At 40.1% G+C, this 14,546-nt stretch overlaps 1 protein-coding gene across 6 annotated transcripts in view; it reads right to left on the bottom strand.

The window, feature by feature from the left end:
* Positions 1 to 1,928: 1,928 nt before the first annotated feature.
* GRM3 (glutamate metabotropic receptor 3) overlaps positions 1,929 to 14,546 on the bottom strand; it is a 252,771-nt gene continuing 240,153 nt past the window's right edge. For all 6 annotated transcript variants that reach the window (XM_049893722.1, XM_049893728.1, XM_049893724.1 and 3 more), the window contains 2 exons: positions 10,612 to 10,786; positions 1,929 to 2,447 (listed from right to left, as the gene is read on the bottom strand). In XM_049893722.1, the coding sequence (XP_049749679.1) occupies positions 2,374 to 2,447; positions 10,612 to 10,786 (249 nt within the window). In that variant the 3' untranslated portion in view covers positions 1,929 to 2,373. The remainder of the gene's footprint in view (positions 2,448 to 10,611; positions 10,787 to 14,546) is intronic.

Below are 14,546 nucleotides of genomic sequence, written 5' to 3'. Positions count from 1 at the left end.
GAGAAACCCGATAACTGGGAGCTCCTAAAAATCAAACACCTATGCTCATCTAAAGACTTCACCAAAAGAGTAAAAAGACCACCTACAGATTGGGAAAGAATTTTCAGCTATGACATCTCCGACCAGCGCCTGATCTCTAAAATCTACATGATTCTGTCAAAACTCAACCACAAAAAGACAAACAACCCAATCAAGAAGTGGGCAAAGGATATGAACACACATTTCTCTAAAGAAGATATTCAGGCAGCCAACAGATACATGAGAAAATGCTCTCGATCATTAGCCATTAGAGAAATGCAAATTAAAACTACGATGAGATTCCATCTCACACCAGCAAGGCTGGCATTAATCCAAAAAACACAAAATAATAAATGTTGGAGAGGCTGCGGAGAGATTGGAACTCTCATACACTGCTGGTGGGAATGTAAAATGGTACAACCACTTTGGAAATCTATCTGGCGTTATCTTAAACAGTTAGAAATAGAACTACCATACAACCCAGAAATCCCACTCCTCGGAATATACCCTAGAGATACAAGAGCCTTCATACAAACAGATATATGCACACCCATGTTTATTGCAGCTCTGTTTACAATAGCAAAAAGTTGGAAGCAACCAAGGTGTCCATCAACGGATGAATGGGTAAATAAATTGTGGTATATTCACACAATGGAATACTACGCATCGATAAAGAACAGTGACGAATCTCTGAAACATTTCATAACATGGAGGAACCTGGAAGGCATTATGCTGAGCGAAATGAGTCAGAGGCAAAAGGACAAATACTGTATAAGACCACTATTATAAGATCTTGAGAAATAGTAAACCTGAGAAGAACACATACTTTTGTGGTTACGAGGGGGGGAGGGAGGGAGGGTGGGAGAGGGTTTTTTTATTGATTAATCAGTAGATAAGAACTGCTTTAGGTGAAGGGAAAGACAACACTCAATACATGGAAGGTCAGCTCAATTGGACTGGACCAAAAGCAAAGAAGTTTCCGGGATAAAATGAATGCTTCAAAGCTCAGCGGAGCAAGCGCGGGGGTCTGGGGAACATGGTTTGCGGGGACTTCTAAGTCAATTGGCAAAATAATTCTATTATGAAATCATTCTGCATCCCACTTTGAAATGTGGCGTCTGGGGTCTTAAATGCTAACAAGCAGCCATCTAAGATGCAGCAATTGGTCTCAACCCACCTGGAGCAAAGGAAAATGAAGAACACCAAGCCCACATGACAACTAAGAGCCCAAGAGACAGAAAGGGCCACATGAACCAGAGACCTACATCATCCTGAGACCAGAAGAACTAGTTGGTGCCCGGCCACAATCGATGACTGCCCTGACAGGGAGCTCAGCAGAGGACCCCTGAGGGAGCAGGAGAGCAGTGGGATGCAGACCCCAAATTCTCATAAGAAGACCAAACTTAATGGTCTGACTGAGACTGGAGGAATCCCGGCGGTCATGCTCTCCAGACCTTCTGTTGACACAGGACAGGAACCATCCCTGAAGACAACTCATCAGACATGAAAGGGACTGGTCAGCGGGTGGGAGAGAGACGCTGATGAAGAGTGAGCTAATTATATCAGGTGTACACTTGAGATTGTGTTGGCAACTCTTGTCTGGAGGGGGGATGGGAGGATAGAGAGAGAGGGAAGCCGGCAAAATTGTCAAGAAAGGAGAGACTGAAAGGGCTGACTCAAGACGGGGAGAGTAAGTGGGAGTAGGGAGTGAGATGTATGTAAACTTATATGTGACAGACTGATTGGATTTGTAAACGTTCACTTGAAGCTTAATAAAAGTTATTATAAAAAAAAAAAAAAAAAAAAGTAAAAGCGATTTGAAATCAATATACCCGAATTACCTTCAGCGATTCAAAAAGAACAAACCATTATCCGCCGTGCTGGAAAACCTTGAAGGTTTTATTGTCAATAACTTTTCATTAATACAGATGCATTTTATTTTGTGCTGAGAAAAAACAATCTGTTACACAGAAAGTAACTTTAATGTACAACATAGAAACTCATCCTAAATTAGTTACAAGGACCTACAAAAAACTTCATAGGAAAAAAAGTTACCTAATATTGCCACCATGTTTTTTAGTAGACTGACCCTGTCAGACCCTGTCAGCACTGCTCAGCTCTGTAAACAATGGTTATTTCCATGTTCTTGGGAATTGTTAATAATAGGGTCACTAAAATCAGCCTAAAAAGTTCTAGCACATCACTATTTACTGTACAGTCCTCAAAAATAATTTATTGTACTGTTTCTAAAAAAAGGTACTAGGGTTCTTTTGCTCTGTTTCCATATTCTGGAGCTGCACGTGAGCACTTCTGTCTAACAGTCTAAAAACACGATAACTGAACTGCAATTCACAATCACAGAGATGAGGTGGTGGAGTCAAGGACTTCCCGCCCGTTGCACACCGTTGGGACATACGTGCTTGCAGAGGCTGGAAAACACAAGCGGGACAGAAAACTCAGTTTTGTGGGCCACATGGGTAATGGCATGGATAATCTCAGAAGCTAGTTAAAATTAATTAAAAAAATCATTTTAACTTGGCTTTGGAAAATGCCAAATGATTTAATGATGTAGTAGGTAAACTTTCTAAACGTGTTCTGCTAAAAATTAGTTTGCATCCTGGAACACACCTCAACTAAAAGTCTAAGTGTCTTCATTGTTGAAAAAAGTGACTTGTGGCTTTAAAATTAGCTTTGGTAATCTAGAAACTGGTTAAAATACGACTTGTAAAATTGAAAGCTCACTGTCATCTTCTTATAGATTGTTACCTTAATGACTATTTTCAATACATTAATGAATATTCTGGTCAGAGATGACTTTTAGATAACCCTATGAGTCATCTGTGAATTCCACTGCATTGGAAAACGCACTGATATATTTTCATTGTTCAAGTGGATAACCTTAGTGAAAACATTAGGGAGGGCTGGGGCTGAGTGCTTTAATTTCATGACAGTTCTCAGAAAAGAGGACATTTGAAGGGATGATCCTCTTGTCAACGACAATACCGATAATAGGGTCGTGGTGTAAGTTTAATATGAGTATGTACATTTCTTTTTTCTGACATTTAGTTTTCCCAGGTATAATTCTTAGCTATTGTTGTTTCTAAGGTTTTGTTTTTATGAAAAGTCTAGGTACAGACAAGTACCTAGGTGTATAAATGTTTGCATTTCAAGCAAAGTGGGAACCAGGGGAAGTTTCAAGAAGGAAACAATTTTTTTAACCTGAAGAAACGCCAGAAATTGTAAGGCTCGTGGGCAGCTTTGTTCTGGGGCAGGTGGACTTTCTGCGTCTCAAGCCACCTTGTGGCAATGACCATTATCTACCTCTGCAGAGAGAACTTGGCTAAGGTTGCGAGCTCCATATGACAGGCGTACTTACTGCCTTTGACATTTTGACTAATTTATCTTCTCCAGGATCAAGTTTTATTATGTCTGTGCAGGTTTTTCATTTTCAGAGACTGAAGAATGATGTGGCATGGAGGTAAGTCTAGAAGAACTGGTATGTTAAGGCCCCTCTCTCTCTACCTTGCACTAGTCTAATACCCTCTCTATCTGCATTCCTTAAGATTGTATCAAAACCTACTCTGGTGTTCCCAGGCTATTGTGGAACTTGGTGGAATGCTGTTCTCTCAAGTGTGCTTTTACAGCCTGCCTGTTCATTGCATTCTAATTTCTTAAAGATTGGATGTGTTTGGACTAGGTAGGTAAAAAGCATAGGGACTGCATGGGAAACCTTCAAGTTCTATTTTAAAACAGTCTTTTACTTACAGCATCCCATGGACATCATTATGGAAGTTTACAGAATAATTTTGAGTCATTGTGCTACTTCATTACAGGGAATGTCCTATGTCAGAGTATCTACATTCTTTGGGAGGAAAATAATACAAATTCAAGGTCTTTCTATAAGGAATGACACCACCAAACACATAAGACTTTTTCTGCAGCTAGTTTTTCCCTAAACACTTTTTAATGTGTTGGGGGGACTGTAACTTGTATTTTTATGCTTCTTTTTTACTGTTTCATCTGTAGCTTTTGCCAATATACTTTATTATGTAAAAATTACTCTCATTTTTGCACACATAGTAAAGGAAATTATTGTTTTATGAGTTTACTATCTCAGTTACTTTGCCTTTCATAAATATTTCACATATGCCTCCCATAGTAGCCCATCTGTTATTCCCCAGGGTAGTAAAATATGTGGAAGAGCAAAGAACTATCATTTTTGTGTGTGGATGTGATGAGCTTTTGTTATTATTTGCTGAAATTCTCATGAGAGTTTTAATGGGGTAACTTTAGCCCATTTTCTTAAGTGCGGTTATGAAGATTCCTATAATCACCCTTGCTGCCAGAAATAAGAGGCATGCAGGCTTATTTTTGGCTTTCCCGAAACTTGGGGTGAGTAGCATCTGTTAGTTTACTCTAGGCTAAGGTGGTGTTTTTTTTTTTTTTTTCATTCAAAGTGAAAACTTGAAGCTAGCTGAAAAAGACCTAATAGTTCCACCATTGATCACAAAAGGGCAATTCACACCCATCAAAAGGCATATTTTGCTTCACAAGCTTGGCAAAGCATTGGAGATCAATGCGGCCAAGTGGCAGCTTTGTCTTGCTCTGTGAAATCTACTTCTCTTCCGCCAGTAATGCATAGGCTGGCCAAGTTTTGGAGAAAATGACCCTATATTTTCAGGTGACGGGCTGTCAATCAATGCTAAGCATATTCATTTAATAGATTCTTATGGATGCCAAGTCTGTTATTCAGTTTAGTGGCTGAAACTTGGTTCCTGAGAATCAGTGTGTTACTATAACTGTGTAATACATCAGACTCAGGGAAAAAAATAAACATTTAAACAGAACAGACATTCCAGTTTGCCCCAATCTGTTTCATTTCCTTGCTCTTGGTGACCCCAAATAATTTTTCCCAGGATGTTTGCTTATTTAAATGTTTTAATGTCTGGAATCCAGTTTCCACTAGCTGTCCACTGCCTTGTCTTTCCGAACCCATTTTAATGTTTTAATGTCTGGAATCCAGTTTCCACTAGCTGTCCACTGCCTTGTCTTTCCGAACCCATTTTATTACTCTTTACCTTATTTTACTTGTGCTAGAGCCCCTTGGTCCCATTCCAGAAGTTCATCTGGTGATTACTATGTCAACCGAGCAGATGATGACATTACTAGCCACTGGTTTGATAGCCTGGGATGTCAGAGATTTCATGTGGAAAACACAGACTCCATTATTAAGAAATATGGACTATTTTCTCAGGAGGGTGTTTTCCCTTTATGGCCCAAGTAATGGTCTCAAACTGTTAATAGTAGATTTGAGATAAAATTATATTCATTATAATGTAGAATAAAATCTGTAAGCCCAGGATTTTGTTCCCAAATATGGAGTAAGGACAGTATAAAAGCAAAAACTTCTTCATTCTGTGATTCATTTCTTGTGAGACAAAAGCTGTGGAAATAGAAATGAAAATACATCACGTACCTTTTTTATAACCCATGGTATAATGTAATTACCCTAGCAAAAATTTCACTATGTGCTTTACTACATTTTACTAAATTTCAGCTACATGCCTTACTACATTTTTACCACTGTATGCCATCTTTCTAATGTTCTTCCTCTCTCTCCTCCCCTCAGGAAGTATGAAAGTGGATGTCCAATGGATAATTGCAAATGAAGGGATTCAATAATTTCGTGTTCTATTCTACACATTCTGTATTCTTCTCTTTTCCTCTTAGTTACCAAACATTTCTGGTTTCTCCTCTCTTCTGTCCAAATGTGTTCTCAGACAAAGATCAGAAACTCATTCACCCTGAAGTTCAAACAGCTAGTCTTAGCTGCGTGTGCTACTTTGCTTAGAGGTTAATTCTGGAGTCAGAATGTTAAACTCTCATAACATAATGGCAGGCATTAATCATCTTCTCTAGTGGAGCTAATCCTGCTCACTTCATCTTCGAATTATGTACCTTATCTGAACACTTCATTAGCTTCCACTCCTACCACCCGGTCTAAACCATCAACACCTGAACTGTGCAACAGCAACCAAAGCAATCTTTCTGCCTGCTCTCTATGTTGTTTTCTACTTACAAGGCCAAAATTAGGCTTTAAAAGTCAGATCATGCTACACGTCTGTTGAAACCCTTCCAGTGATTTCCCATTTCTCTCAGCAGGAAAGCAAAAATTCTTAACAATGGTCTCTAAAGTCCTACATAGTCTTCTCCCTCTCTGTCCTCATCTCCTCCCACTTTTGCTCTTCTTCATTTCCATTCTAGCCACATTGGCCTCTTTGCCGTTGTTCAAAATCTGGACCTTTGTATTTGCTATTCCTCTGCCTGAAATGTCTTTTCTGGAGAGATTGGCATGGTTCACTCCCTTCATTTCTGTCAGGTCTCTGCTCAAATATCACCTTATCAAGGTCTTCACTGAAGACCCTATAGAAAGTAACCCTCACCTTCCTAGATGCCTTATTTGCCTGTGCCCCATGTTATTTTATCCGTATCACTTATCACCGCTTGATATATTATGTATTCTTGGTTTGTCTGTTTGTGCCCTCCTCCCACATTAGGATACAAGCACTATGAAAGCAGAGTTTGTCTGTGTTGTTCATTACTACTTGCCCAGTGCCTAGAGCTGAGTCTGAGCCCAAATTTTTCTTCAGTGAGTGAGAGAATCATCCATCAGGTTGGTCATATTTACTTGATAAGGGGCCCTCTCCCAAAGCCTCTGAAATTATGCCAGGTAAGGCAGGCATCTTTACTTTTTTGCACATGAGTAGGGATCTCTCTGCTAAAAGCATATAGTCCTCTACACTTTGGAATGTTCTCCAGAGAATTCCACTTAAGCAAATGAAAAGGAAGTACAAAGGAGAAATGGAGTATAATAAATTGATGTTAGACCCTTTGTCTGCTTTGTTTTAAAGTATTGACATCTGAAATTAATATACAGGCAGCTAGAGCTCTCGTGGTGCAGTGGTTAAGAGCTCAGGCTGCTAACCGAAAGGCTGGCAGTTTGAGTCCACCAGCTGCTCCTTGGAAACCTTACAGGGCAGTTCTACTCTGTCCTATAGGGTGGCTATGAGTTGGAATCGACTTAAGTACAATGGGTTTTGGGTTTTACAGGAAGTTAATAAATAGAAATGTATATGACTCTTTCTGGGCTATCGAGTTTATTATCATGTTCAAGCATGTGGGGGGGCAATACAATGATACTTGTTTTTAAAGCACTGTTTAGATGGCAGCAATTATGCCTTTGACAAATAGTCACCATTAATAATATTCCTTTGTCTTCATCAAGTTACATTTCTGAGAACCCTTATGGGTAGCCTGTCTGGAAGATGTCTCCTCCGTGTACAGCTTGGTTGTGTGAACCACTGAGGTTTCCTCCCATGGACATGGTCTATGTCTTGAACTCCCTGCAGTGAGACTTTTGAGAGGAATACAAATCTGCATACATGCTGAGAGAACAAGATGCTGTCAGGTGAGGGGCTGAAAGGAAAGCATCTAACTTTTTAAAGAAGTCACTGCATTTGTAGATGCTAAGGCTTTCAGTGTCAGAATTCTCTCTCAGATGAATACTGTAACTGAGCTGAGGCAGAAAAATCCAGAAAGGCCAGAGGAACCATATTGCAGCTTTTGGGAACTTTATCTATGACATCAGTTACCCATTTCCTTAAGGTATGTAATAGATAAGGTCCTAGTTTATTCACCTAAATATGAAGCTATTAGATAAATGATCTTCAGGGTCCCTTCCAGATCCAGTCTTTGTGGCCATTGCTGTTAAAGAAGGTGGGCAATATTTGGTTGGGGGAAAACCTAGGGTAATATTAGAGGCAAAGGGAAAATGACTCAAGGATTGGAAAAGAGCATTTGTGAGACAGATAAACAATGGAAATATGAACATGGAAGAAAGAAGAAGTAGCAAACATCAATTCTCTAATATATGTAGGGTTCTCTGCTACAGCTGGAGACTCGCTGTTCTCCAATCCTCAACAAGGAAGGGAGTGAAAGAGAAAGGGATGAGGTTCTTAGGAATGCTATGGACATTCCTTTCCAAAGGGAAAATGGATTGACATCTATCTGATTTGGGTGCACTGGATGCGTTCTGCCTGGAGCAGAAGGCCTAACTTGCTGAATACTCCAGGCTCCTCCTGCGTTGTCCAATGAGGGCTTATGTTTATAATATACTTATGCCTGTGGATTGGAAGACCATCAATTCAGTCTGTGTTGCCAAATAGCTTGCTAATTTGTGTTGCCAGGCTAGTCCACAGTGTCATTATGGGACTCCCTGAGCTTACAGTATAGGCATATTACACTGTTTTTCTGGACTTGCAGTGTACAGGGAACTTGGGCATTATGCTTCAGTTTTTTTCTTCTATAAAGTCATGTTCAGACTTCACTAGGGGCTTGCTCCCTTCTCCTTGGGTGTCTTTAAAGGCTCGGCCACTGATAGGTGCAGACTCTGGCCATTATGGACTTGCTTTCTGTTGCTGTGGCTCTGTGGAAAAATTACGCTTTCTGTGACTCTGGGAGACTGTTCACTTGATCTTTTTATACTCCAGCTTCCTTTTTGTAATGTGAAAACACTTTGTAATAAAGAATAATTCTATTAATTGAGCAGTTCGTGCATCACCACCTAAACAAGTGACTTTTTGAAAAGGTTTTGGCAGAGAGAATCAATTTCCATATGCCTTCAGTTCCTCCAGGACCCAAACTCAGGCATCATTAGTTAGCAGAAGCCTCTTGGCTGATCATAATTGTAATGACATTCATACATCTGAATGATCACCATGAGCAAGAGAAACACATTTCCCAAGGACCAAGTATATAACAGCTCTGAATACTATTGGGCATACTTCATTCCATATCTCTCTCCCCAGTCTAAGCTGATACAAAACCATCTTAGTGCCAACAACATTCTGACCTGCATGAATCCTTTAGGGTTCTATGGTGAGTAACCTCCTGTGTACACCCAGCTGTCTCCTTCAAACTGATAAAATTCCACTTACATTCCCAGAATATGTTCTTGATTGCCTATAATTGGGAACCAGCTCTGGGAAGCCCCTTTGCTTCTAAAGCTGAACAAAGGAAAGAAATGACCCCTTTGCTTTCTCATCCAAACACAAAGGATGTTTGCTTCTGCATGCGGGTGTGGGAGCACCATTACTGTATGAGTTTAGAATTTCAAGATCTCTGAATTTACCCTGCCATTGGAAGGAGCATTCCCACTTTCAGTAAATGTTTTCTAGTGGCCAGGTGCTTCTGTGTATATGAAGTCCACCACTGGGCATGCACTCTCAGCCTGTCAGTCTTCCCCCTCTTTGCTGGGGAAGGGCTGCCCTGTTACATTTTGTGCCTTGCTGGAGAAATTAGGGCACTAATGTGATTGCTCACCCTGTGATGCTATTTTGAAGTATCCTTCCTAATCGACTCAAGGCAAAATTATGAAATAGTCATTTGTCTCTGTCATTTGCAGGCTCCCTTTCCTCTGTCATGATTCCACTCCCCTTTTTCCCCTTCATCCTTCTGTCAGTTAATTTCTTCTACTCCATACTACAGATTAGTTGAAAATGTTTTAAAAGGTTGTCCCCTCCAGGTACGTTTATGCTTTAGAGGACTCTAAAGAATTCAATCAATGATTCTTTAAGGATAGTGTTTCAGACATTTGCAGGCCAACAAGAGAGAGCATTTTGTACTGGGCCATTATCCTGGGATCCTTAAGTTCCCACTGCCCCTCAGCTGGTTCTCTACTGAAAAAACATTGTGTTGTTGATGTAGGGGGAAGAGCTATTCCAGTATTTTCCGAGGTGTGTGCCATGGGATGTTACCTGGTTTTACTGACGTCAAATACTTTTAAGAACCGCCGTGAATAACAAAGTTAATTTTTGTTTTTTTTAATACAGCAGGTCTCAAAACCTTTAACATGCAATAGGTGTTATGGATTTCCAAGGGAGTATGCAGAATATAGCATTTTCCATCTCATTTAATTATCTTCCTCTTTTAACTTTTCAAGAAACACTTTCAGCACTTGTGTGACATACAACATACGCTGCAGAACACCAACCTATTCCAATTCTCTAGTTTAATGAGTAAACGGAGACAGGGGGCAATGAAGGGATTTGCTCAAGGTTACCCATTGAACTGGTTAGTCAAGATTAGAGACCAGGCTTTCTGATTCCACAACATGGTTGAAAGTCCTAATTGCAGTCTTATGGTTTAATGTCTTTCTTCCCTATACCTAGCACTTAGTGCCGTCGAGTCGATTCCTACTCATAGTGACCCTATAGGACAGAGTAGAACTGCCCCATAGGGTTTCCGAGGAGTGCCTGGAGGATTCGAACTGCCGACTCTTTGGTTAGTAGCCGTAGCACTTAACCACTAAGCCACCTATATAAACCCCTAAAACAGAAACTGACTCTTTTGTGTACCAGTGTATCCCCAGCACTCAGTGCAATACCTGGCACACAGTTGATTCAGTATTTACTATAACTGAATCAAGATTTTTCATGGAGATGTGTGTTGCCTGTGTCCATTGCTTCCCCTCCGAGCCTCGTCCCTACTACAATGCTTTTTTATGAAGGAGTCAGTGATGAGTTCTATACTTACACTGGGAATACGTGGTCCCAGTTCCGCTGACACTGAACCTGTTGAGGTGCAGTCTGTGTGTGACCACATTCTTCTGGGGTTGGAACAAGATGATGTGCACCTTGGGTGCAAACAAACAGCCCAGAACCACGAAGCCACTCAAGCTGACAGAGATGCACATGGTTGTTGTCTGCACCTACAAGAAGAAGTTGCCTAGTAAGTGCCCAGCTGTAAATTCAAGAAGGTATCTAACTGAAGAGGACATTGAAACAAGACCAGACCCTGAAGAACTGTGAATCATTTCTGTTCTTATTACAGCCAAACTGAGACAGCCATTACACTGAGTCTTCTGAGTTTGAGGTGTTCATGGAAACATTACTTAGGATTTGTAAGCAAACACTATTTGTGTGGGGTGTTCCTGGGTGCTTGCCAAGACTTCACATGGGTTTTCGTGTTATGTTTATCTTTTTATTTTTGTATAACGAAATTTCTGCAGAACCACTGAAGTCAGAATCCTAAGCAGTAAAACCAAAATATTCAGTGATGAAGTGGCTAGATTGCTAATGGTTTTAGTAAGTGACCTTGGCCTTTTATATGTTTCCATCTGCCCCTTTTGCTGGGAGCTCTGCATATCAGCAACCGGTTTATGTATTCACATTTGGGGGGCACTACCACATTCTTTGGAGCCTTGGGTGGTGCCAGAGGTTAAATGTTTGGCTGCTAACCAAAAGTTCGGCTGTTCAAATTCACCAGCCGCTCCTTGGAAACCCTACAGTTCCACTCGGTCCTACAGTGTCGCTGTGAGTCAGAATCAACACAAGGGCAACATTTTAACCAACTTTCTTCTGGGGTATCTTCTCTTCATTATTTCATTGGCATCTCTCTGGAAGTTTGATTCATCAGGTACTCATTGTTCAATCTTTTTGTTCTCTAAAAACTAAAACCAAACCCATTGCCGTCAATTCAATTCTGACTCATAGTGACTCTGTAGAACAGAGTTGAACTGCTCCATACATAGAGTTTCCAAGGAGTGGCTGGTGGATTCGAACTGCCAACATTTAGGTTAGCAGTCATAGCTCTTAACCACTGTGCCACCAGGGTTTCATTTTGTTCTCTAGGCGTCTATAAACCCAACCTTGGTAGGGAATTTTCACTTTTTCTCTCTTTGCTTTCTGTGAAACTATACCTTGGAACTAGGAACTCCTCATTCTCTCCCTCTCACTCTCCATCTTCTCGGATCTGATAATTTGTCTTGGCTTCAGTTCCCACAGATTAGCTGAAATATCCCAAATTTATCACTTTCTATCGGATACTGAAAAATGGAAATTAATTATTTCCTCTAACAGTTTTGTGAAAATTTACCCTATTTACTCAGAGTCCCCTGGAATCCTAGTGATTTTAGATTTCTTTTTCATTTCCCCCCAGACAATGCTGTTACCAAACAGTGCCCTCAAGTCTCCGACCTTCCTTTTTAATTAAGAAAAGCTGAAGTCTGAACAATTAACTGGAGAATCCACAAGACTTTAGAAAGTTTCATTCTGTTTTTTGATTGAAAAAATTTCAGGCTACAGTTCAGCCCTGAGTTTTACTTTAAATGTTGAAGACATAATCCCTCTCTACTACTTTAAAGCTCTTGTCTCCCTTAACTACTCCAGTGCCCTCCTACTTGGAGCCCGGAATTACAAACTCTGTTCCCTTTAGTCAGAATCTCTCTGATACTGGTTCCAGTTAGTTAGTTTACCAGGGAAAAGGCTACTATCTAATTCTATGATGTAAAAGCTTTGATAAATTATAACATATCTGTAATAAATTTGAAATCTTTATATTATTTTTACAAAGCCCAAGTATCAGTCTCATAGTTTCAATTGTCCAGTTTCTTCAGTAAGTTACACTCTTAAAAGTTTGTATTTTCTACGATTCTCTGCTCTGATTCTAGAGAGACTACCTAAAACTTCCTAAAACTCCCAGTAACACATGACAATTAGTTAGTCACTTCCTTCTTTTTGGCTTCCTCAACACGTCTTTCCGCACTGGCTATTCTAACTCTTAGTTATCTTTTCTGCGTTTTTCTCCTAACTTAAAGTGCTAGAGTATCTTAGACCTCAATTTTAGATTCTCTTCACTATCTCATTGAATTCCATGGCTTTAAATATCTCCTATGTTGATGTCCAGTAAGGTAAAAATTTGACTCTGACAGATTTGGCAATGAGGATGAAATGCTGATAAACACACATGGCTTTCTCAAAGAGGAAGTATGAAGCTTCACCAGTTGATTAACGGGATTTGAAAGAAGTCCACGGCAAGCGGTGGAAACATGTTAACCAAATTGTACAGTCAACTGGGCAAATAAATGGTGCTCCATTTTTTTTTTAATGAGGCAGAACTGGAGAGGTAGTTGCAGGCTGAGAAACAGGAAGTAGGTTCAAAGAGAGCTGCTGGAATGGTGCCCTGATTGTTGCTAACTCTCCTTGAGGGTTTGGGATGAGGGGTGAGCTGGGGTGGAATTCTTTTCCAATTGATTCAGGCCCGCTTGATTGTAACAATAAGTACTAGGATTTGTCTGGAAAAGGCAGATGGTTCTCCTTTTCATATAACAGCTCCAGGGATGTGTACCTACACTGAGCATGAAGACAGGGAAATTCACCACCACCACTAAGGCAGAAACCAGGAGAATAATTTGAACTTTGGTTGGTTGCCTTGGGGAATTGAGGGGGCAGGGCGCATAATGCTTATTAAGGAAAAGTGGCAACAGGTGGACCTTCATGCTCTGTTTAGGGTGCTTGTAATAGCTTCAATTCTTATTCAGGGGCTCTCCTTCAAATCCATCCTTCAGATCGAGGATAGGTAAGCTTGTGGTATAGTATGAAAAGTATAGATTTGGATCAGAAAAACTTGTTCTGTTATTTCTTAACTGTGCTACCTGGGAAGTTGATTATCCTGCGTTTGTTTACTCATCTCTCCTGTGGATATTATTTACTTTCCAGGGTGTTAAAGAGGAAAAAAGAGATCAGGTATTCTAAGTATCTAGCAGATTAAGGTCTCAGAAATGTTGATCTAGAAGGGCTATCTTTTTTTCCCCCACTCTTAGCTTTCGTCATGTCACTTTTGCCTAAGCAAACAAAAGAAAACTAACAAAAAATTCCAAGATCTTGAAGCTCTTAAACATTATCTAATGAATTAGTCTGCCTGGTTACGCGATCATGAGTAATCTGGCCTGGTTTCCAATTTCCATTCATTTCTCACTAGATCCTCCCCACACCTACCACTGAGTAAGACTCATATCACTGCCTTCTGATGGTTTCATTCCTGTCTTGCCTCAGGAATATTCCCTGCTGCCTCAAATGCCCTTCTCTTCATTCTCTTACTACCTTAATTGTACATCAAGGTACCCGGTAAAATCCTACATTTTTAGGGAGCATTCCTGGAAAGAATAAACTTTTCCAATTTAACTTTTCTTTGCAACCTTAGGCATTTAGAGCCTTTCTCACCAATTTAATTATAAACATTCTGTGTTAATCTTGAATTCTTTCATGTTTGACACTTTTTTCCCCCTGCTGGGATATAAGACTAGAATAGTGCTTTATATTTATTTATAACTCACAATAGGTGGCAAAGTACTGAGCCATAAAACTTTTTGACTGATAACCAAATTCCTTCCGGCAGCTCTTGAATTATGGGATGCTTTTCTAATTTTTTTTTTTTTTCTAATACTGCTGATTCTATTTGCACTACATGGTTTCCCTCTGGGAAACTTTAAATACCAGACTTGTTCTGGATGTACGTAAGTCTTTCAAAATAAGGGTTGGTCCCATGTTCAAATGCTTAGAGGAACCACACAGGTTCATAAGTGAAAGGAGACAGGTGTAAGAATTCAGGGAGATGTGGAGGCCATGAGGAATAGTTTTCTGCCTTGAGGGGAAGGCACTAATAGGGTCTAGCTGATTGTTCCATGCAGA

Source organism: Elephas maximus, chromosome 8, assembly GCF_024166365.1.
Source record: "Elephas maximus indicus isolate mEleMax1 chromosome 8, mEleMax1 primary haplotype, whole genome shotgun sequence".
NCBI lineage: Eukaryota > Metazoa > Chordata > Mammalia > Proboscidea > Elephantidae > Elephas > Elephas maximus.
The sequence above is the reverse complement of the archived record's forward strand: the minus strand, read 5'-3'. Positions and strand labels throughout refer to the sequence as shown.